Source organism: Phyllostomus hastatus, unplaced genomic scaffold (assembly GCF_019186645.2).
Source record: "Phyllostomus hastatus isolate PE091 unplaced genomic scaffold, TTU_PhHast_1.1 phas_scaffold_78, whole genome shotgun sequence".
NCBI classification, from domain to species: Eukaryota; Metazoa; Chordata; class Mammalia; order Chiroptera; family Phyllostomidae; genus Phyllostomus; species Phyllostomus hastatus.
This window is the reverse complement of record NW_025334041.1, coordinates 66,802,962-66,828,103: the sequence shown is the minus strand read 5'-3', so window position 1 is coordinate 66,828,103 and position 25,142 is coordinate 66,802,962. Positions and strand designations below refer to the sequence as shown.

At 42.0% G+C, this 25,142-nt stretch overlaps 2 protein-coding genes across 15 annotated transcripts in view; one reads left to right on the top strand and one right to left on the bottom strand.

Moving 5' to 3' along the window:
• The first annotated feature begins 6 nt into the window (after positions 1-6).
• Positions 7-9,092, top strand: LOC123811119 (cytochrome c oxidase assembly factor 5). The gene is made up of 3 exons (XM_045827078.1): positions 7-213; positions 4,129-4,212; positions 5,924-9,092. Exons 1-3 carry the CDS (start codon positions 115-117, stop codon positions 5,963-5,965), a joined length of 225 nt encoding a protein of 74 aa, XP_045683034.1. The 5' UTR covers positions 7-114; the 3' UTR covers positions 5,966-9,092.
• A 3,464-nt stretch (positions 9,093-12,556) lies between these two features.
• INPP4A (inositol polyphosphate-4-phosphatase type I A) overlaps positions 12,557-25,142 on the bottom strand; it is a 131,035-nt gene continuing 118,449 nt past the window's right edge. For 7 of the 14 annotated variants that reach the window (XM_045827066.1, XM_045827072.1, XM_045827067.1 and 4 more), the window contains 2 exons: positions 24,096-24,250; positions 12,557-15,238 (listed from right to left, as the gene is read on the bottom strand). In XM_045827066.1, coding sequence (XP_045683022.1) covers positions 15,106-15,238; positions 24,096-24,250 — 288 coding nt within the window. In that variant the 3' untranslated portion in view covers positions 12,557-15,105. Of the gene's footprint in view, positions 15,239-16,354; positions 19,769-24,095; positions 24,251-25,142 lie in introns of those variants that run through there. The other 7 variants (XM_045827061.1, XM_045827065.1, XM_045827069.1 and 4 more) reach the window with 1 other exon arrangement.

The following is a 25,142-nucleotide window of genomic DNA, read 5'->3' as shown; positions in this document are numbered from 1 at the left end:
AGTTGTTGCTGCCGCTTTCCGGTTCCTTCTGCAGCGGGTGTCGCAGGTGCACAGCCTAGTCGCGGACGTTGCCGACCGAGGCTGTCCGAGCGGCAGGCGGTGGGAAGTGCAACCATGCCGCGGTATTACGAGGACAAGCCAGACGGCGGCGCGTGTGCCGGCGTGAAGGAGGACCTGGGCGCATGTCTGTTGCAGTCCGACTGTGTGCTTCAGGTAGCGCAGTCGGCGGCAGCCTACGCTGGAAAGGGGAGGCCGGCCCGGGGGCGGGGGTGGAGGAAGCTGTCCTGGTCGTTGGCGTTGGCGGTGAGGACATGTGACTCAGAGTTATTGGTGTTGGGTGCAGACAACAACTCCGATTTAATAGACTTGGATATAGCCACTGTTGGACCCTCAGTTCCCTCCGGTTTTAAATTGGAGATAAAGATACCACCCCGTTGGATTTTTGTGACAAACCATTTCAGTTAAAGGAGTATTTATTGAATGCTGCCACTGTGCCAGATTCTGAGTGTTTATTCCAATTACGAAGGGCAATCAGTTGTGTGCAGTTGGATATACAGTTTTAGAAAGTTGCTATTTTAAAGGAAACTATCCCAAAATGGACATAAGGCTATATCAATGTTTCTTCTGATTCATGATTTACATTTGGTTCACTGATTTAAGCAGTCAGCCAGACTGGCCTCCCAGTGTCTATAGAACTTTTCAGTTAAGAATTTAAAAGGTTATGTACTCCAACTTTTATTTTATGTGCAAGTGAGGAAACTGAGGTGTCTTGCCTTCAGACTCCCCTGGCCAGGGCTATTTCTAGACTGCTGATTTTCAGCCAGCTCCCAATAAATACCTGTTAAGTGGCAGGCATGCTACCAAGCACTGGAGACACACAGGAATAATCACTACCTACACAAACTTGATCTGATGGGAAGAATGGACATGTGAGGGGCTAAATTCCTATGATAGGGCTGATTACGCATTTAGTACGTATTTAGTGCGTACACTTAGGAGCAAAACGCCACGGGAGCCTAGTGGAGAGCACCTCATTTTACTAGAGAATTTGGGAATTTTTCACAGAGGAGGTGTCATTTGATCTGAGTCTTAAAGGTTGAGTAGTAGTTACTAATTAAAGGAGTGGGGGCTGTGGTGGTTGTGGGGAGAATCTGAAAGAACAGCCTGTGCAGAGTCAGGAAGGTGTGGGAAAGCGGGAGGGAGCTAATGGATGTTGGGCCTGAAGGATGGGGAGTAGGACAGAATGCTTGAGAGGAAGGTTGCCTGCTGTGAAAGCCCTTGTGTGTCAAGAGGGAGTTTGGATTTTATCCTAACATTCAGCGTCAAGAAGGCCATGGAGATAAGCGATCAAGGGAATAAGGTACATAGAGTAGGACTGAGGAAAGAAACTCAGGTAATTTGTTGCAATGATTGAATCATTGAAATATTTAGCAAACATTTCCGTGCCAAGCTCTAAGTCAGGGAACATACAGATGAATGGGACACATTCTCTCCTGTATGGAAACTGCATCTCTGGAATGTTAGAAAGTGGTAGAGAAAATGACCAAGACACATGGCACAAACTTTGCTTTCCCCTGTTGATATGTGGCCCTAATGATGCTGAACTTGGTCACCCAGGAGAGCCTAATTTATAAACGTCCCCTTAAAGGGAAGTGCATTTACCGTTTGTGGTAAATTCATCCTGAAAGGTGATTTCCACTGGAGTGTGAAAGGGCAGTACAGACGCAAAACATTGGGTTTTGCAGATTGAGGACAATATCCTGTATTTTCTGGTGGTTTTGGGGAGTGGTTGCAGTGGTGGGCTGGGGTGTCAAAATCTGCTTGAGGGGAACTCTCTGAAGATGCAGAGTAGGTAAAATTTGGGTTAATTTTTCACGGTGCATGAACATACCAGATGTTTCTATTTAAGTAGTACTCCATCTACCTCCATTAACATCTATCTAAAGTATTTATTACTAACACTAAAAGTGTTCTAACTTTAGGGTACCTAATTTTGGCTTATTTGAGCTTTTAAAGTAACACTAAACAGGGTCATTTTATCATCAAAATTGCTTGAGATAAAATTGCAAAATTATATCTTCCTACTCAAGGTGAGTTTCAGTGTACTGGCACTCACCTTGAGTAGGAAGATAAAATGGTCTTACCTTATATTAGCAAGCACTGCATAAAGCTGATGTTTATAAGCAGTAAAAGTTTTACTTTAATATTTCCTTAATAGTCAAATAATATTTTTATTTTCCTCATGAATTGCAAATCAGAATTTGATGTCATTAAACCTCAAGTAATTCAGAAATTTCAAGTTTAGTCTGCTTTTTCCAGATGTTTTATGTATTTATATTTCTGGGAAACTAAACCCCTTTAACAGTTCCCTGTGGCAGGCACTTCCCCTGCTTTGTGATGTGCTCACACTGCCAGTTAGCCTTTGCATGTGTACACCTTCTTTCCTACCTCGTATGAAAAGCCCTGTGTAGGCAGGAATATCTAGGACATATTCTTTTTTTATCTTCCCACTAAACTGATCTAGGACTGTTCTGAGTTATTTATGTTTTAGTAAATTAGTTCTTATGAGGGTTTAGTTACTAGACAATTTAGTAGGGTAGGGCGTTCAAAAAGAAATTTTGCCCTGGCCAGGTGGCTCAGCTAGTTGGAGCATCATCCCAAACACCAAGGAGTTAGTTGCTGGTTCGATTCTGGTCAGGGCACATACCCAGGTTGCTGGTTCCCTGGTCAGGGTGCATATGGGAGGCAACTGATCAATTGACGTTTCTCTCTCTTTCTCACAAATCAATAAAAAACATGTTCTCAGGTAAGGATTTTTTTAAGTATTCAGAAAGAAATGTTATGGCAATTAAATTTTAATTTTGCCTTTTTGAGTTGTGTAATATAGCTTCTATAGATGCATCTCTGTGTACAATATATTAAAGTGCCTTTGTGTTAAACTTACAGATTTAAAATATTTTAAGGTAATGCAGAAGTAGTAGTAGGGTTTTTATTCCATGATACCTTAAAAGGAAAATACTACTGAGTTTCAGCTCTTACCTAGTTTTGCAGTTGTTACTTTGTCAAGTCAGATTTTTAAGTTATAGCTTTTTATTTTATTATTTTTTTTTATTAAAAACTACTTTTTTTTTAGTATTTTATTTATTTATTTTTAGGGAGAGAAGGGAGGAAGTGGGAGAGAGAGAGAGAGAGATCAATGTGCGGTTGCTGGGAGCTATGGCCTGCAACCCAGGCATGTACCCTGGCTGGGAATTGAACCTGGGACACTTTGGTTCCCAGCCCGCGCTCAATCCACTGAGCTACGCCAGCCAGGGTAAGTTATAGCTTTTTAAAAAAAGGCTTATTTATTACAAGTCAGAAGCAAGCATTTCTTCTGTCAACATTCTTGTAACAGCATCCTGCTATGGTGGCCAGAAGGGAATGTTACTGCTTAAAAATGAGTTAATTTTACATCAGGTTCAGGCAGATTTCCTCTCAGAAGAATGTGTCAATTCTGCTCATACCTTCTTTTCCTCTTGCAGTTTTTACTCAGTTGAGCTTCTCAGAATAGAAAACTTGACTGTGGGGGGCCAGGAGGTGGGAAAATGCAGAGATGTGTTGGAGGTAAAATACTTACATTATAAAGATACAAGTGGAGACTTTAAAGGCACTGGATACTACTTTACAGAACAAGCCCTCCCATTCACCACATGTCTGATCTCATATGCATGGCTTCTCTGTCAAACACACTGCTGTCTTCTGTCTCTAGTTCTGGAGTGTAAGCATTTCAAGAACACGGGAGAAGCCATTACTACTTTCACCTTTACTCTTCCCTTTCCCACGCACAAGAAGCTGGAGATACCAGTTTTTAGATTTATATATATACATTTTAAAGAAAAATACCCCATGGAAACCAGTGTTTTCAAGAACTCAAGAGCCCCCTTTAAGTGCCCAGAATTAGTATACACATTTTTCATTTTGTCCTTTTTTTCCTTAAGCACCAATAGTCAAAATGAATTATGAACTATTTCTTCCATAATTTACTGTTTTTTTTTCTTTTGCATTTTTACAAAAGAACTATTTTCAGGAGAGTATTTCTTTTGTTTGTTAGAAAATTTCCAGATATTTATATTGTTTTATGTGTCATAGGAAGGAAAATCCCCTCGGCAATGTCTGAAGGAAGGACACTGCAAAGCTCTGAAATATTCATTTTTTGAATGTAAAAGATCAATGGTAAGAAAAGACTTTTTAAAGCTTACCCTAAAAATTAGCTATGTGGAATTAAATATGTGAGTAATGTAACTATAAATAGGTTTCAGTGACACTATGCAGAACTCCAGTGAGTTAATGTGAAGTAGCATTCATGAAAACCCATAGTTGACTGTTCTGTTATTCTGCCACTACACTAACCACAGCTGCTGACATCATGAATTTTTTACGGTATGATAATGAATTCTTGGCAAGTATAATATAAAGTAGTGATTCACTATTAGTCCTCCAAGAAAGGACTGATATCACTCTTAATACAACTTCAATTACACATGCTTGGCAAAAACCTGAAATATAATTTAGGTTTTGCTGGTAATTTTACTTAATACTTCAAACAATGAGTATGTAACTAAGAACAAAGGTTTGATGGGAAGTTTACATTGTCTGTTTTCTCATAGTACCTAATATCTAGTCATCCTGCTTATGGTTCCCATGTTTAAAGATTACTAATTTTTTGAAAATATGGCTCTTAGCATCATGTAGTGATCAGATGAAGAAATGGCTGTCTGTCCCACATTTGCTGTATTGGACTCATTAATAGGGTTTATCTCTAAAATAACTTCTTCCTGTAGAATTTCTAGGGAGTGATACTGACAACAATGTAAATTCACCTTATTTACTGACTTAGACCCTCCACCCTTCCCCTTCCCCTTAAGAGGCTGTACTGTGAACTTAATTGCCTCATCCTTTGAATAGACAATTTAAGGATTTTTAATCCCCCAATGGTTACTTGTTACTTACCATTTTTCAGGGCTCTTCTTTTTTCAGTTGCTATTTGAATATTAATCCAAACAAATTAGAAATTGTTTGCTAGAAAAATATACATTGAATATAGTTCAGAGAAAAAGATAAATGTAATTGGGATTCTACTTGAGAAAATCCTTATTGTGACCTTAAGTGCAAATTTTGTTCTTAACTCCATCTTTAGTATTTTGGGTTCTTTGTGGGGGTTTTTGATAGTTCTGAAAATTACCTTTAAAAAAAATTCCATTTCCTGTTTCTACTACCTAAGTGTAATTTGTTGTTTTTCTAACATCTTAAGGTGAACATTTGGCTCACTTATTTTTTTCAGTCTTTTTTTGCTATATGCATTTATATTAAATGTCCAGAATAGACAAATATATACAAATTGAAAGTAGATTAATGGTTGCTAGTACAGGTGACATGGGGAAGAGGGATATGGAGGAAGGAATGGGGGTGATCGTGATGATGGTGAATATGCAATAAAAACTCTTGCATTATATTTAAGATGAGTTAATTGTATTGTTGGTGGAAAAACGGCACCAGGTGTTAGGCCCATCGAGTTACACGAGACCTTAGTTCAGCATCTTGGTATTTGAGTTCTGGCTAAGAAAGAACTCAGAGCCAAGACTCAAGCCATAAGAGAGACTTTATCTAAAAAGTCACAGAGGTAGAAGAAGTGAGCTGTAGAGGAAATGAGCTCAGGAAATGAGTTACAGAGGCAGAAGGGCCCTTGGAGTTTACAAGAGAGAGGCAAGGAAAACCCACTCGGGGGAAGGGGGCGGGAGGGCTCCATTGAGAGAGCAGAGACCATTGCCTTTTTAATTGTGCTGGAAACTGGTTTATTTTTCTCCTGTACTGATGCCCCTTACCAAAGTTGTACTTAATTAATTATGTTGTACAAAATCTGATTTAATTGTACATGTATTTTCAGTTGGATGCCAGATCAAGATTCAGAGGAAGAAAAGGATATTGATAAGTATTATGTTGAAACCAAGATGGAAACAACAAAGGATTTCCTCTGGTCATTAAAACACAGAAACCAAGATAGGAAATGTACTTTTATCTTATACCTGTTCGGTTAGACCACAGAACCCTGGAGAGAATGGATGAGTTCTGGTTTTGAATATGTATAAAGTAGATTTTTCTCTTGCTCTAAGTTATTTTTAGAAGGAAAATTTAATTGACTAGTTACGAGTGCAGAGTATAATAAATGTGTTTTAAGAATTATTCTAAAGCACAAAGATTGTTATTTCCAAACTTGACCCCTTAACCAAATGACACATTTTGTACATCCTTTGTGAATATCATGAAGGCCCCTGAGGGGACTTAAAATCAGTAACATGGAGCCTGGGGAGAAAACGTCTATCGGGAAAGTTTAGGATGAAGCTTTTCTTTTATTCAGTCCTATTTAGTTCTAAAATAAATTGTGCTTGATTTCTTGGAGAAGAAAGACCTCATTTGCACTGATTCACTAGGTAACAGCCTCAGAACCTTAATATCATATGTTAGGCATAGCTGGATGTGAAGCCCCAGATTCCGTTGCCAGAGCCCTTTGCCTCCATCTCTGGACCTTACAGTTTTTGCTCCCTGGCCTCACTTTCAGGCTGCCCCCCTCTTGTAATGGGAAAGAAGAGAACAGTGTCAGCCAAAGTCATGTCCTTAAGATCCATGATCCAAAAAGAGAGAATCTCCTTTACCTGGGGCCACATGTCAGATTCTAGAGAATTAGACTATTAGACTATTGTCTTCCCTGGATCACCTGCCCTTGAATTACACCAGTCCCGGTGGAAAAAGGAATAGAGCCAGGCTCTCAGCCAGGCCTGGGTCTCATAATTCCCATGAGGATCACACTTGTTGAGTGATGGGCTTCTTCTCAAAAAGAAAAGAGGATTCAGTTCAAACTGTAAAAATAGATGTGTTCACTATGGAAAGCAAGAGTAAAAAACATGAAATGCTTGAAAAAGTTTAGAATCACAGTAATTTTATTCTGGTCACTTAATACAGTACAGAGCTGAATATGAATCCAAATTTTCAACTTTATTTTCAGTTTTGAAGAATGAAGAACCATGGCTTCTTTATAACATCCACAGGTTATTGGAGTTAAAGCAGTCAAGGTATTCTGTAGCTCGTTTCTTTTAAATGCTCACATAAAGTTGTGAGGATTCCACACAGCACTAGTCCTTGTTGCCGAACCCCAGAGGTCTACTGCATGTACTACTTTTCACTGAGAAAGGGAAAGTGATGGTTTTATTACTTAAGTGCTACAAGTTTTATTAAGAATAACTTTGATAAGGAATCTTACTAAAATTGTTATTGAACTCTTAGTAACAGCTTTATTGAGAGCTTCATTTGGAGAAATTCACATGCTATAAAATTTACCCTCGAACTATATACAATTCAGTTGTTTTGTATTTTGATTTTTCAGCCAGAGTTGTGCAACATTACCATTAATTCCAGAACATTTTCATCTCCCCAAAGAGAAACCCCATACCCTTGAGCAGTTACTTCCATTCTCCTCTTTCCCCGAGCACCCAGCAGCCATTAATATACCTTCTCTGTCCGTAGATTTGCCTTTGTAGAATTATACATGGCCTTTTGTGACTGGCTTCTTCCACTTACAGTGTTTTCAAGGCTCATCCATATGTAGCATCTCTCTGTACTTAATTCATTTTTGCAGAATAATATTCCACAGCATAGCTAGACTGCATTGTATTTATCCATTCATCAGTCATTTGCACCTTCGGGCTATTATGACTAATGTTATAATAGGGTATACAGGTGGTCCTGGAATATGTATTTATTAAACGTCGTTTTGTTATAACACTGATGTGATGCTGTAGAAGCATAACTCTTGTTTATATCAATTAGCCTGTGGTAAAAATTGGTTTCATTATAGGCTGTTTCACTTGAAGTCCAGAACCTATCAATGACGTTAAGTGAGAATTTACTGTATACCTAAGAGTGGTATTACTGGGTCATTTAACTCAATGCTTTGATGAGTTGCCACACTTCTCCACCGTGGCTACACCAGCATCGAAGGAAGATTTCAGTTTGTCTACATCGTTACCAACAGTTGTTATTTTCCATCTATTTGATAATAGACATTCTAGGTTTGAAGTGCTATCTGCTATCTAATTGGGATTTCAATTGGCATTTCCCTAAGGGTTATGATGTTTGGCATGTTTTCAGGTGCTTATTGGCCACTTTTATATCTTTGGAGAACTGTCTGCTCAAGTCCTTTATCCATTTTTCAACTGAGTTATTTTTTTTATTATTGAGTTGTAAGAGTTCTTTATATGTTGTGTATACAAGTTTCTTAAACACAAATCAATGGTAAATGTTTCCTCCCAATTTGTGATTTGTCTTCACTTTCTTTATGCTGTATTTTGAAACAAATTTTAATGTTGATGAATTCAATTTATCTGTTTTTATTTTGTTTATCTGAAAAAACCACTGCCTAACCCATTTATGGACATTTATTCCTATGTTTTCATGTAAGAGTTTATAGTTTTAGTTTATGTGTAGCTCTATAATCCATTTAAAAAATAATTTCTGATACTTTCATTAGTAACTGTATAATTAGTGGTATAATAGAATATACCTAATGTAAAATTTATTATCTTTACCACTTTTTAAGTATATAATTTAACAATGTTAAGTATATTCACCTTGTTATACAACCAATCTCTGGAACATTTTTCATCTTACAAAACTGAAACATTATACCCATTAGACGACCCCTCATCACCCTGTCCCTCCAACCCCTGGCAGCCACCGTCTACTGATGGTGAGCACCATTTCATGTTGTTGTTGGGCATTTGTAAACCTTTTTTGGAGAAATGCCTACTCAGGTTCTTTGCCCATTTTTAAGTAGGATTGTGTGCTCTTTTGTTGAATTCTAGTTCTTTGTATATGCTAGGTATTACCCGTTTACAGATATATGATTTGTAATATTTTCTCCCATTTCTTTTCATTCTGTTGATTGTGTTCTTTGATTGATATAGTCCACTTTATCTGTTTTTACTTTTGTTGCTTATGCTTTTGGTGTCATATCCACAAAATCATTGCTCAGTCTAATAAAGTTCTTTCCTTACATTTTATTCTAGGAGTTGTATGTTTTAGTTCTTATGTTTAGGTCTTTGATCTACTTTGAGTTGATTTTGTATATTGTGTAAGGTAAGGTCTAATTTCATCCTTTTGTATACTGATATCCAGTTTTCCCAGCATCTTTGGTAAAAAGATTGTCCTTTCCTCTTTGAATGGTGTTGGCACCCTTGTTGAGGATCATTTGTCTATACGTATGCCAGGGGTTATTTCTGTGTTATCTGTTCGGTTTCACTGATCTATGTCTGTCTTTATGCCATACATGCCACGCAGTTTTGATCACTGTAGCTTTGTAGTAAGTTTTGAAATCAAGAAATGTGAGACCTCCAACTTTGTTATTTTTTGAGGTTGTTTTTGCTATTCAGAGTCCATTGAGATTCCATATGAATTTTAGGATGGATTGAATCTGTTTATCACTTTGAGGAATATTGGCATCTTAACAGTATGAAGTCTTCCAGTCCATTTACATGAGAAATCTTTCCTACTGTTGATGTTTTCTTTAATTTCTTTCAGCAACATCTTGTAATTTTTCAGTGTACAAGACTCTTGCTTCCTAAATAGATTAGGTTTATTCCTAAGTGTCTCTCTCTTTTTTTTTTTATGCAACTGAAAACTGAATTGTTTTCCTAATTTTCTTTTTAGGTTATTTGGATGATGGGTTAACTTTTTATAATTTTATTGTGAAACAGTAGACATACAGAAAAATATATAGGATGTTTGTATAATGTTAACTAATAATTATATATCTTCACGTTACTACCATCCAGGTCAACAGAACATTGAATGACCCCTTGTAACACCTGACTTTTCTCAGAGGCCCTTCTGCTCACCTCTGAGAGAAAACCCCTCTTCTGGTGTTTGCCACACTCTGCTCTTAAGTTTTCCTTCTCCCTTGAGCTTGTTGCATTTGGCTCCTTGAGATGTATTCGAGTACTGTAGTCCCCCCTTATCTATGGGGAATGTTTCAAGACCCCCAATGGGTGCCTGAAACTGTGCATAGTGCTGAACCTTGTATATACTATGTTTTTCCCTATACATACATACCTTTGATAATGTTTCATTTATAAAGTGGGCAAAGTAAGAGATTAACAGTAATAAAAATGGGAAAAGTATAACAATAAACTGTAATAAAAGTTATGTGATTGTGGTCTGTCTCAAAATCTTACCGTACTGTACTCACCCCTCTTGCGGTGATATGTTGATTGTAGGTAACTGAACCATGGAAAATGAAACCTTGGATGGGGGTGGGGGTACTGCTATAACAGACTATAGTACTAGACCAGAGAAAAGCAACATAGTCTAGTGCAGGAATAGGAAAGATTTTAACTGAACACCAGGGTGGAAGGTGAGGTCATTTCTCAGGAAGACTTGGCCTGCATGGAGGAGGGGATGCAGGAGTTTGGGGTAGACATGCTGTGTTGAAGACACTGAAGTAGAATGACTAGGATGCGGCTGGATGTGTAGATGGATCTGGACCTAGAGAGTCTTGGTGGACCCCAAAATTTGGGATCATTGGCAAATAAGTGGTAATTTATCCTATAGGAATAGTTAACACCTCAGGAAGAGTGTCAGAGTGAGAAGAAAGTTATGGACCGAGACCTGATGAAGAGCACAATGTTAATGGTGAGTGAAGGACGGCAAGCAAATCAGAGTGGGGGGGATGGTAAGAGGCAGGACTACTGGGAGAGTGAAGCCACAGAAGCCAAAGGAGGGCAGGTGATGAAGTGCTCTGTGTTTCTACATTCATTTCTCTGGTGACGATATCTTCCTCTTTGCAGTGGAAACAAAGCAAGTTTCCTATCCTCCCTAACCTGTCTCAGCTTTTTAATTTTTTTCCCTTTCTGTCTGTTAAACGGTACCACAGAGAGAGAGCACCATAAGGTCTGCATTTGAATGCAGACCTGCCTGGACCTGCCAAAAAGGTCCACCAGGAGCCTGGTACAGGAAGGAATCGTAGCAAAGATAGTGCTGAGGCACAAAAGGGGTCCAAGGGGGGTTTGAAGTGTATCTACTCTGATCTTACGCTTTTGGGATTCTGTGCCACAGCTCAGGTAGTGATAGCTGTAATGAGAGTAAGGCAGAGTTATTATCCATTTGCCAAATCTCAGCACAGAATGGACAGGGGTGGCACAGCACCGTGCCCATTTCATGGACAAAGACAGGTGCTCCGACTGTCACCTTCAGTGGTGAAGCCAGGACTTGTTTTCAAAACAAGCTTCAAAAAAAAAAAAAAAGACAGGTATACTTGGCTACATACCCCTACCATAAACAAAACCAAAAGACAACTAACAAATATCTTCTAAAATGCAGCAACATGATAGATTAATATATTGTACATTTAAAAACCATTAAAAAAGACCCCCATTCTAATGAAGTCACAAAAGTAGAAATACAAGTATAAAAGATGTTCAGTTTTCACAGTAACCAGAGATAGGGAAATTGAAACAAGGTTCCATTTTAAACATCAGTAAGAAGAAAGGGAAGAGGCACATGCTGCAGGTGGTAAGCTTATCTCTCTGGGAATAATACAGGCAAACCTCGTTTTATTGGGCTTTTTGGATACTGAGTTTTTACAAATTGAAGGCAAGAACCTCCACCAGCAAAAAGAACTCACTGAAGGCCCAGATGATGGTTAACATTTTTTAGCAGTAATTTTTAATTGAGGTATGTACATACAGTGGTTTTTTAAAACATAATGCTATTACACATGCAATAGACTACAGTATAGTATAAACATTTCTTTGCACTGCAAAACCATAAGGTTCGTGTGACTCACTTTATTGTGACAGCACTTTATTGTGGTTATCCAGAACCGAACCCACAGTATCTCTAAGATATATGCCTGTATGAAAAATACAAAATTTTTAAAACATTTACACTATGCTTTAAATTGTACATTTCTGCTGCCAGGGATTTATCTAAGGGAAGTCACTGGGCACATGTGCCTAGAAAAGGGTGCAGCATGTAGTACTGGTTTTAACAATCAAACGATTAATGAAATGTTTTATCAAGTCACCACAGATGACCAGGCAACCCACAGAGAAGATATGACCCATGTTAATGGACATGGGACAGTGACAACCATATCTAACGTAAACTTACTGCCAAGGCACCTCACAGTGGCCTTGTGAAGAAGGCACCATCGTGTCTGTACTTGGCATATGAGGAAGCAGAGCCTCAAAGAAAACAAAATAACTTGCTCAGAATCACCAGCTGAGGAGTGATAACAGGATTGGGACCTGCATCTGTCTGAAGTAGACACCCATGCTCTTAATTCCACCCCAATGCCCCTTCATTTCAAAGTAAGTGAAAAAAGGTCATAAAACAAGTCTCTCGTAGTCCCATGTTTCCAAACACCCAAGTGTTCAATGCAATGCCCATTAATAATCAATCGTCCATTCAGATGCCAGCCAGAGAACTAGTCCTCCTAATGCAACAGAATAAATCAGGCAAGACCAAGTTTAATGTTCTTGTCAGTTATTTATTATTTGTCATTCTAAAGACTAGCACATTTACAGCATACATGGCTTTGAATGAGCTAAGAATATATAAAATGGTAACTACATGTGTATATATATATATTAATACTGTCCAAAACAAATAAATAAAAGTACTTTAGTGCACTAAGCTTGGTAAATACAATCGTGTAGAGACAAACTATTATACAATATTTGTATATTTTAAAGGAAACCGAAGGCATCTGTGCTGCAGGTGCTTTGACAGAACCCATAGCACATCCTGGGTTTTCAGTATGTCTCCATTTCTTATTCAGTGGGGGCCTTACAAGGAACACTGGATGAAACCTCTTACTTTATGGCATCCTGCAAGACCGCCTTCCTTGTACAACTGAAAACTCAAAGCTCCTACGTGTCCTGAGGAGCTGCTGGCTACCGGGACGACATGCCTTGCTCAGCAAGGATGGTAAGTATGTGAGGCCCTTTGAGACTTGTCACATGGGAGCCCAGCAGCAGTGCTCAGACAGAACACTGGAACCCAAATATTTTCTACGTAATTAGCCAAGTCAGGGTTTCATGGTCATCCATAACATGAAGACAAAATTGGAAAAATAATTCACAATGAAGTGCCACATGCAAAACTGCAACAACTGACTCAACATTTGCCATATTCCCTTTTGATAAACACAGATATTTAATGCTCTACAGACCAAAAGAAAAAAAAAATTCTGAAAACAACATGGGTGACAATTTAAAAGGACAAAGGAATATTTTAAAAGGTGGTGATGTTGAAATGAGAAAAGATGGAAATGTAAAAGATACTAGGAAAATTACAAATTAAATGAAATGGTGGACAGATAAAAGGCTAACCAGCCATATTGGAAGCTGTCTGAACAGGGACTGGCACAAGAGAGCCTGACACCAGCTGCTGCCACCTCTGCAGTGGGTTTGGTGGATGCGGGTTTCTCTGCCACCACGCTCCAGTGAATCCAGCTTTGACAGAGATGGTGAGCTCCAACTGTCCCTCACTGACGTGTCTTCCACACCAGTGCACACTTGATCAGTGGAAACGTTCCTTCCATCGGAAATCAGAACACAGCAGGCTGTCTGCGCACTGACTTCCAAGTAGGAGGGATCTGGAAGGTCATCCAGTTCCACCTTTACCAGCTGCTCACCCCGTGTGTCCCTGCCACAGGTGGTCCTTCCTGGCTGTACCTCAGTTCCCCAGGCTGTTATATTTCCAAGTGGCATTTCTAAAGGAGCCCAAAGAATAATACCCAGAATTGTAGGCACAGGAATTTCCTAAGAGTGCACCAATCATTAGAATTAGCATCATGAATGTGCCAAATATATTCCTTTTACAGCCTTTTAAATAACATAAACAATCATCATAATAAACAGAATTGATAAAACATATACACTAAGGAAAACAACTCTGCTATGTACAGATAAGACTCATCATCTTATAATAGATGACCAGACATCATTTTCTATGAAATTCCTAAGTTTTATGGCCCATTAATCCCTTTCAACAATCTCACTTTAGGAGCTAATTTCAACTTTCTCAATAGTCACCTTACATAACAGAATGAGAAAAGGATAGTAACAATTATTGCAAACCTAAAAGATACTTTAATCAGTCAAATATTATATTGTCTTTCAGAAGACAATAAATATGTAAACCCACTAAGGACATCTGATCTGAAAAGATTCAGGCTTCCACCATCTACACACATAAATCTCCACTGTTGCGAGAGGCCTCAGCCATACCCTTGTGAGGTCCTGGGGTGCTGCAACTCAGCATCCATGCGAGAAGGGGACATGCACCTTGGGTCACTAGACATGGAGATAAGAGAACAGGAGACAGCTGTCTTCCCATTCTCAAGCAGACACCCTGTTCTATAACGCATAAGGGACAGAAGAGGACCCCATTGTGTGAGTGGCTTTGTAAGTGTTATCTTCTAATAAAGTCTTATCTCAGGCCATTTCTCAACCTCTACTTCAACTCTTGGCTCCACCTGTACTGCCATAACATAATTCATTAGAGCCACCTGCTCTCGCTGCATGAGCCAAAGCTAGCTTCTTTCCCCAAATCTTGAATTAGCATGGAACATTTTATGGTCTGTCCAGGATCCAACTGTTTACTGTTTTACATTCAGATTTTTAAAAAGTAGATTGGATTGTACTTCGATGCTCAATTTTGAGTTACTTGGTAGAAAAATAAGTGAGCAGCTGCCTAAGTGGACATTTAAAAAGTTTTTTAGCATTTCAGACCTACCTAGCTTGATTTCTGGAGGCAACCGCCAATGACACCTCTGTGGTCCTGGCTGCAGGCTGTTTAACGGGGCAGTTGTTACTACCCACGCTACTGAGCCAAACATCACCTCCTACTGATTCCAATGGAATAAAAAACATGCTCCATAGACTCTTTAGTGAAATATTTTAAAACACAAAAGTAAAAACCAATCCTTCAGGTCTTCTTGAAGAATTCATATATGACACTAGAGGGTATCCACATTTGTTATGTAACAGCTAATTAGAGGACACCGTGTGTTCAAGTTTCAACCTTGCCGTAAGTCCCTTCAGGAGGCCTGTAATGCTTGGGGAAAGCCTTCAGCTGCAGGGAATTAAACGCATATTTGCGACTTCCAACATTCTTCATTGTATTTTCTCTTCGACAACCCTCACTGGGGAAAAAACAAGCACAAGAAATGACAGCAGTAAAAAAGGAAAAAAAAAAGAAAAGACTTAAACTAAGATGGAATGAACTGATTATTTTTATAGCATTAAAAAAAAGGTTAATTTAAATGGGTGCCAGACTATTTCCAACAATACGCACATAAGATGGTGGGGTTCTGAGCAAGGCAATTAAGAAGCACAGCGATGAACAGGTGTGTGGGATTGCATGTTTTGCATTTGCGAAAGCAGCACTTTATCTAAATGAAGGAAAACTTTTTGAAAAAGCGAATGGTTTCATGTATTTTGTTTCTAGATATTTCAGGGTTCTATCCTAACTAGTGGTACAAAGATTCTGTTACATAGCAAATTAAATAGAAAACAAGGTAGTGCGACTCTTACCAAAGCCTTTAAAGAACTGCATCTTTCTATGTTAGCCACAGCTATTAATCACCTCAAATTCAAAATGCTGGTTTTCTTTGCAGAATTTAACATGTAGCAAAGCCATGTGGCTGACAAGGCTGCACTAATGGGCTGTCTCCTAAGTGGGTGCAAAACAATCCAGTGGTCCCAGGTGGTGCTGCATGGTGGGGCTGCATGGCTATCAGGGCTGGGGTGTCCTGAAGGAGCGATCCTACTGAGGTCCCCTTGTGGCAGCCAGCCACTTTCTCCAGGTGAACTGCCCTCATTGTGGTCACCTTTCAGAAGAGTGCTACACCAAGCCAGTGAGAGCCAACAGGTGCCCCTCCCTAGAGAACCCATGACCAGCACCGTCCCTGCTATATTTGATGGGGGGGTTGTCTTGGCAACCCAGTGTGCAAAGCAAGTGCAGAGCAGGAGGATGAGGGGCAGGCAGGTCTCACGTTCCCAAATGAGAGAATCAGGGGAGTTCTCTGGAAAGCATTCTGGTGCAGACATCAAATTAACAGGCAAAAGCAACTCAATATAAATGACTTCCTGTAGTCTAATTGTATTTTTATATTTTCTGAGACTACAAATGAAATCAACTAGTTATCAAATTTAGTATAAAAACCCCTTTGTGAGATGTAAAATTTAGAGTTACCAAGAAACAGTGATTAAAAAAATATTTACAATTGTATGAACACTATTATGTCATACATTTTTTAAAAATATCAGTGGCAAGTGCTCAATGACCCTTTTAAATTGAAAATGACATTCTCATGTTCAAGAACATGTAAAATATTTTGGGGAAACAGTAATTTTATTCAAAAGATAAGCATGGGTATTTCAGAAAAGTATTCACCTGCTTGTTATTAAGTAACTTAGTAACTCAAATATGCTTCCTTGTCATCAGAGCCTCAAACCCTCAGTGAGATGTGTCATCAGAGCTGAACACCTCGGCCATTCAAGAGGGGGCCCCCAGAGTAAACAATGATCATGTCTGTCTAACATCCAATAATCCGATAAAAATATAATTCTAATTAAAGCAGAAGCTCTAGGTTCTATGCACAGTCTCATTTAATCTTGGGAAACTCACATTATTGGACTATTTCTGATACGGCTTCTCCATTTATATAGAAATGTCCATTCTCAGAAACCACCTATCATGAATAAATGCCTAACTCCTTTGAGGAGCAAAGAATGATTTTGGAACTTTGACATTATCTTTTATCTACATGTTAAAGAAGGTAATTATTTATATGATTTCTTTTTCGGAACATCCATTTTTTAATGAAAAATTAGAATGGAAACCCAAATGACAACTCATTTTAGGGATACTTCTGGCTTTCCCATTCTGCTGGGTTCCTCCACTTTAGGACCCATCTGGATGCACAGGTGTCTTAGTGACCCTGAATGTCTACAGTGACCAGTTCTCAGCACCAGCATCAGCTTAGAGGCCACCTGAAAATCATCAGATCTCAGGGACTCCCCTTTCTTGAGCCATCTTCCCTTCTTTGTTTCATCTTGCCTATTTCTCACTAAAGCAAAAAAGATTCCAGATACACATGTAGTTTGATTTAGAGTAAAAGGCCTTATGAGATTAAAATTCAGCACAATGGGTGGGCATACTGAGTCTCTTTTCTCAGATATTCTACCAAAAAACAAAACAAAACAAAAACCAACAGGCCCAGCACTAGGTTGATGGTGTCCTCCATTGTGCTGGCCTTATGATTGCAGAGTTAGAATGTGCTGGTTTTTGACCCGGTCCCTGAAGAGAAAAACAAAGAACCATACCTTCTCTCTTATCCATCTCATATCCTCTCAACCTAGCGCCAATCCCACATGCAGCAGGAAGGCCTGGCTGCTCCACGACAGCCAAGGAGCAGCTGTGGTGTCCATGCCTGTGACCCCAAGCAGGGGCTTCCCCATCTGGCCTCGCCTTCCTTTGCTGTGCGAACCTCTGATGAGTCACAGGTATACACATGGGCCCAGGGAAGAGGCAGGCAGGCTGTCTGTAGTCACCTGTGCATGGCTTCTGCCTGGCCTGGAGGTGAGCACCAGCACGGGTCACTCCTGGAGGGCACCCGGGAGCTGTGAGTGGAAACTGAGCATGTCTGTGGACTCTACTTTCCCTCCTTCAAATAAAGTAAACAAGAGTCTTAGTTAATGTGTGCACCACGATCTAGAGGAGAGCAAGTGGTCAACACACTTCTCCTAGAATCACAACTGACAGGACCCCTCCTAGTAACCAGCGTCACATTCTACAATCTACCACCACCAGTCCCTGGCATTCGCAGAGAGGCTCCCTACTGAAGGATCTTAGGAGCTGTGCCACAGAACAGCCACCTCATGTATTCTAGAAAAGACAGTGCAACCAACACTGCACCTGAGAGAAGACTGGAGTCTCCCCAGGTGTGGCGCCTGCCCCAGGGCTCCTGCAGTGCTCTGCTGGGTCCAGGAAAGAAGGGTACCCAGGTGCGTGAGGAGGACTAGCTTCCATTTTAGCATTTGAAGCCCGAGTCTAGCACTCATCACTCACTGCCAACTGCTTCTGCGATTACTAAAACCCTGACTCAGATATGACGCCATGCCAAAGAAATCTCAGAGAAAGTTCTAGAAGTCTTGGAGAGGGAATATAGAGGCAAGATTCTGTGGTGGACTGAGTTTGTGTGCGTGCATGGATGCACACAAAGGTTTTGAAAGGTTTTGAAAACACTAGCTTTTCTAAATTCACCCAACTTTTCTTGACTGGTAAAAAATATTTCATGAAATACAGTGTATGAGGAACCAGCTGGAGGTCCAAAAGAGTTCATAACACAATTTGAACTGAAAGACAGAGAAGCCACCGAGTATTTCTTACACAGGGCCTCTGGAATTTCCCCCCCTAATTCATTGTTACCTTTACAGGTGTACAACTACACTTCTGCCAAATGTGAATGTTAAGGTTATAAATCATCCCACTTTATGGACAGTGTCTTGTTAAAATCAAGAGTGGTAAGAGCAGAAACCAGAGTGACTCTGTGCCTTTCACAGCTCCATCTAGCACAACTGCCCAAAAGGGAAGCCTCATTTCTTGGTCACTTTTCTTTGACCTTTTCTTTCATTATTAACTACATTTGACTTGTAGAGATAAAAGATGTGTGGACTTTAATCCAAATTTAAAGATGCAGTCTTTAAAATGAAAAATGCTATTTCAAGAAAAATAAATGTATATAACTTTAACAGCCTTCTGTTAATATATGTATTAATTCCTGTAATCAGTTTAATGATCCTTAAAGATTTAAGAGAGTAAATCTGAAATCACATGCAGTATGTTCTCTTATGTGCCTGACTTGGTACAACGTGCTGTTGTAGTCACAGCTTCGTGTCATCTCGAACTGGAAATAATAAATATGAGCAAGGAAACGTTATGATTCTGCAAACTGTTTGCTACTGTAATTTAAGGGACTGCGCTTTGAAATGAAAGCAGAAAGTCAGTGTCCTAATAAATAGGCTTATACAGATGAGCCAGTTATAAAGCATCTATCATTTTCTTATCATTTCTCTTCAAAAGGAAAGGAAAGGTTAGCAGTACATTTAAAGAATAGTATCAAATATACAAATTCTTTCAGACAGAATTCCTTTCTCTTGGAAACAGGGCACATGTGATATACAGGTAATAAATAGCTTTACATCAGAAAATAAGAGATTTGGTACAAGTAATTCCAGACCAGCTAACAGTGCAGTCACAGGGCACTGTAAGAACGTGTTACAAGCACTGAAAACTACAGAGTTTAAATGAGCAAGTCCTCTTGGTGAAATAATTTGGCAAGTATTTATAGTTCAGAACAACAAAACGCCAAACTGTAAGGCATGAAATATTTCTTGGCAAACACGCTTTGACACATTCCTTCTGTCCATTTAGGTATATCCTGGCACTTTCGTTTTCTTGTGACTTATTAATTTTTCATAATGATACTCATTTGCAACGCAATTTGGTCACCAGGTATGCTATGCTCAGAAAGAGCCACACAATCAGTAAATTGGGGCTCAGAGCTAATAAAGGGATGGAACAGAGGAGGCTGGGATCTAGTCTTAAGTCTCGGATGGGCACCAGGCCGCTCAAGTTCTTCTGGGTGACTACCTCCCGTGTTCCAATGCTGTGAAAAGGAAAAAGTTTGGGAGAAAGGAAAAGAAAAAGGGAAAGGAAATAAAGAAAAAAAGAGAGACACGTGCAATGGATTTTTATCAAAATCATGGGAAAAAAGAGGAGAACCAAAAGATAAAGTTAAAAAAAAAAAGGAATGAAGCCACAACAGAAAGAAAAGATGAGATGCAGAAAAGGGTGTGAAAGAAATACCAAAACAAAACCAGCACAGTCACAAGGAAAAAGAAGAGAAAGAGAAGTGAAAATAAGAAAAAAATACTGTAGTCTACTGAAAACACACACACAGGCTGACAAAATGGTTTTCCATGTTCACGCTCTCAGCTGCCCGGCGCACGTCATGCCGCCCTGCCATGCGCTCACATGCTGCGAAGACATGGATCCCAAACAGCAAGCTGAACATGAAGAACCATTGGCCAGTTTGACCTTCTGACAGGTGCCTGAGCAGGGGGTGGGGCAACCGAGCTTGCCGCAGCTGCCTCTTGCTGAACGGTTCAAACAAATACTATTCACCTCAAGTGTCAACCCAAGGCAGAGCCCTCACCAGACTTGCCTTGGCTTTCAGACTCAGCAGTGGCAGGGCATCAGCTACTGGTGGCTCTAGCTTTTCAAGTTATTATCCCCAGGAATGGCATCCAACCAAGCTCCACTGGGAACTTTGAGCTTTCCCTCCTTTGGTGCTCCGGAAGAAATGTCCTGAGGTGAGACGGCAGCCAGAAACATAGGATTCTGGAACCACATCCTCCAAGCATGGTTGACGAGGTGGCAATAGTGACAGAGAGGCGCCAGGACCCACTGGGAGGGGGACAGGCCAGAGGTCCTCCCAGGGTTTCCCAGAGGAAGCAGAAAGCCTTGGACTTGCCCTGCTAGGGTGCTACTCTGATGGGGACACTCTCCGTGCTGTGCACACTGGCTGACTGTCACGTTCCCGAGCAGTCCTTAGGTAGGCCCACGCTGTGGTGTTTCAGCCACTGGGCTGGAGAAGAGGGGCTACCAGTGGTGAACTGGAATCGGCTCAGGTAGCACGAAGAGCTGTGTGTACACATCTCTTCCCAACTCCGTGTCCCACAGTGTCCTACTGGTAGCTCTAAGTAGGCCCCAGTGGGAGTATTTATGCCACAGAAATTGGCAAATGCTACCGATCCGGGGTTTGGGGTATTTTTTTTTTTGTGAGAGAGCTGGTTGTTTAACATTTGCTAGCACAGCACTGCCACTGCTCACCCTGGGCCTCCAGGAGAAAACTGGCCTAGGCATCAGCTTTGGCCCTTACAACCACTCTCCCCAGCCCGGCACCCTGGCCTGCACGCTCTACCCTCCTCAGGTCAGATACAAGTGAGAAAGCAAGAGAACCAGAATGCACTCCTTCACTTGAGGGCACAACCACTATCTACTGCTGCCTCCTTAGGGCTCGTGGCCCCGTCCCTCATGCTTATAGGTGGTGAGCAAACCTGTCTTCCCCACACAGGATAATCCAGAAAACACAGAAGTCAGGCATAACAGTGTCACCTTAAAGCAAATGCACGTGGCCAGAGCCTGAGATGCTACAAGGTTGGGGGACAAGGTGGCAATCGGGACAGCACCCTGGGCTGGTACTGTGAGGATTCTGGGGCAGGCAGAGGTGAAATGGGATCGAGCCTTGTTTTTAATAACTTCTTAGACACAGTTATGATTGTAATACATGTTCACTATAGAGATCTAGAAAATACAAGAAAACATAAATAAGAAACCTTAAAAAGACAAAATCATTGGAGGTGGGTGGGCGGGGATTTCAGAGGGAGCTGAGGTGGAAGGAAGGGCGCCTGTTCCCCTGGGAGGAGGGCCCTCCCCACTCAGGACCCGGGTGCTCCCGGGAGGAAGGAAACCCAGCCAGCTGTACGGAGCCCGGAGTGCTCAGAACAGTGACAGGAATGTAACACCCAGACGGCAGATGAGCAGACAGCCGCTAGGAGACAGGGACGGTGTGTGACTGGGATGGTGACAGCCTGTCGATCTCATTTAAAAGCCTCACGAAGATGTACACTCTTTAACCTAAGAACTCAATAGGGAAAGTGTGGTCAGGAGAACAAGTAAGGATACTTACTCACTGTGCCACTTAAAGTGCCCAAACCCATAACAGCTTAAACAGTCAATGACCAACTGGATACATCATGCTGTGCTAAAAATGATAAGGTCTATGTTTATTAACCTGAAAAATGCTCATGAGACAGTTAAATGAAAAAGCAGCCTAAAGCCAGCAGGCAGAACTGCACATGTGTCTGTGCTCGTGTGTGTTTGCTTCTGTTCCATTTGGGGACTGGGGACACAATGTTTGGGCTAACCACACTCACATCCGTGTGTGCATCTGTGGGTGTGTGTCTGTGAGAGGGCGCCTATCAAGTGTTAGCACTGTCACCTGTTAACAGGAATATGGAGAATTTTTTTGTGGTGTGCATTTGTGAGAACCTGCATGTTCCAATTTTCCTATAAGGAGTATCAATTAATTCTGTAATAAAAAGTAAAAAATGCTTTGTATGTATAAACTGTAATGCCAATCTGTGTGCATGTGGGCATGGCCCCATCACCCCAGGCAGCTACGGGCAGCTGGTGGGGCAGCCACATTCCTGAGGAGCCACTTTCTCCCAGGTCCCCTGAGCCCTTTGTGCTCAGATGCAGTCAGGATCAACTCTTGTTGTCACTGAATTTGTTCCAGAAGCCAAGACTGAACAGAGGTCTACCTATCCCCTGTACACCTGGCTCAGGGCCCGGTCTCCTGAATGGTGGGCGCCATGTGCCACTGAGTCAGCCTGGCTCCTGGCGACCCCGTGAATGATTGATGTCCACAGTGTCCCGTCCTCAACAGCCCTGCTCAGCTCCCGTAAACAAGCCTATGGCTTTTTTTAGGGAGTCAGTCCCTCCCACATTGGGCTTCATCTTTTCCTGCTGCCTGCTATGTTCCCAGCATTACTGTTTTTCCCAAAGGACCCTGTGTTCTCATGTGTCTGAAGTAGGACAACTGCAGCTTTGTCATTTTTGTCTCTAGTGATGTTTCAGGCTTCCTGTGCCTCCTGAGTGGACCTGGTCCTAGTGTTTGCTCCAACAACCAGAGATGTCCCCCCTCCAGGTCCCTTGTTCCTTTACTGGCTGAGGTCTGCATGTGACCAGAGCAGTGCCTCCCACCCCCTCTCAGGTATCAACAGCACACAGATGCGGCTGAAAGCCCGGCCCCACCACTCCAACGACACCAGGGACACTGAGCCTGAAGGGCATGGACTCCATGGGGACCGGCCCTTGGTCAAGGGCACTCTGGGCAGGGGTCTCTAAGCCTCTGCTGCTTTCCCCAGGCTAAGGCAAGGAGAGTAATGAACTTTCTGAAAGTGTGTTCTGAGAAAACGGAGAGGTTCAGATGAACTTGGAAAGGCAAAACAGAGACAACAATTAGAGCTTTACAAAATGCTATGTTACCAAGAGGCAACAGCTCAGGCCTGGCATTGGTGCATCACTGTGAGAAGGTCAAACGGCAGAAACACACAGAAAGGATAAGAGAGTTGAACACTTTAAAGAATCTGGTGAGAGGACAAATGGCAGAACATTCAGCAGGAGTGACTTGCAAACGAGACTGTGACAGCATTGGTGACTACAGTGAAGGAGACAGGAAAACCAGGTTTCTTATCCTTTCGTTTGGTATGTGCGGTAGGGTGCTCCCCGGCAGTGCTTGAAACAAGGCATCAGTCAACAGGAGACACTTTTGAGTCCTGGGTTTCATTCTGCAAACACGCCTGCTGTCTCGGAATCAGAATATTGTTAGGGTGAGGTCGCCACAGCCCACAGACAGGCGGGCGGGTGGCTGCCATTGCCACAGAACACTCATCTGACACTTTGCTCATAAAAGCAAATTGTGTCAACTGCTAGGGAAGAAGCAGAGCGGACCAGTGCAACCTGCAGACACGCTTTTGTCACTCAGAGACATACAAATGATGTAAGTAGCAGACACATGCTGAGACAGCTCTGGCCGTAAGTCACACCCACAGCAAGGCTGGTGGCTGGGGGAATGCCATGTGACACACGGCTTTCACGAGGTGCTCCCCGTATCACTCCTGACACCTGAGCTGGCCCCTGTCTACCTGTTTGCCTGCAGTTCTGCTCCAGAGACTGCTAGCTCTTTATCTCCCCCTTGACTGAAAAGAGAACACTGTCTCCATTTCATGGTGCCAGTAGTTTGACTTTGTAGACACTAGCGAAATTTCCAAAGTCAAACCAGAGCATGACGCTGGAGTCAAGGGGCCTTGTGCCGGGGAGCCTGGGGAGGCAGCAGCAGGGGGGCGGGGGGGCGGGCACGGACTCACCTGCGCATGCACTCCAGGGCCTGGGTGAAGACCTGCGGGGCCATGCCATGCTCGTGCTGCAGGATCAGGCACTGTTCCAGCGTCACCGACATGGCTGTGCGGTCCTTGGCACTCTTGCAGCTGGTGAACCGGACCCCATTAAGGCGGCGGCAGATCTGCCAACAGGAAAATAGGCTGTGCTTAGAAGGTGACTGCAGAATGGAGACACACCCCACATGAGACACAGGCTCCAGAGGGCCCAGTAGGGCATGAGGTGACAGCTCAGTTCCAGGCTCAGCCATTCCCTCTGTGCCGGCTCCCCAGCTTCACGTCCTGCCAGAGGTGGAGATGGCCAGCGGTCACTGCCCTGGGGCTGCTCCACCCTGTCACACGGGTGGTGTGTGCCTGCTCCCACAGGGTGCTCCTTCACAGTTCAGGGACCCTCCCTTTCAGGATGTCACCTTCTTCTAAACTATGACAACACCATCTCGTCATATTTGGCCCTTTGCTGGTGACCACTCTGAGGACAGGTGGAGGGGCAGCAAAGACCGACTCATGGAAGGAAGTCAGAGCAGCTCAAAGAATGTTGAGGCCCTGGTCAGGTCCTTAGGCCTTGCTGGAAGGCACAAAACAGACCCACTGGTCTCTACTCTCCTGTCCCACACAAATGGGGGACAATTCAGAAGGCCACCTTCTGACCACCAGGCCCACAGGCCATTCATTCTCCACCTCCCTCAGGCCCTGGCACAGGCAAGGTGCCCGTGTGCCTGCCTCTCACATATGAGAAGCTCACTTGGTGGGCCGCCTCCGGGCTGGGAAAGGAGCACCTCAGGGCATCCCCTCCCCCCATGGTAAGGGTGTCTGGCATCACTTCATCTGCACCGCTGGGTACAATCCTCAGTACACAGTCCCCACACCCAAAAAGCCCTAAAACAAAAGATTTGCTGGGTAAGTGTGAGGCAGCCTCATTTGGCAGCAAACCCAGAGCTGAGCTGGTGTAAGCCTATTTATAATTTTTATTTACCCCTTTTGTATAAATAATCATGCTTTTCAGTGAAGCAGTATTAA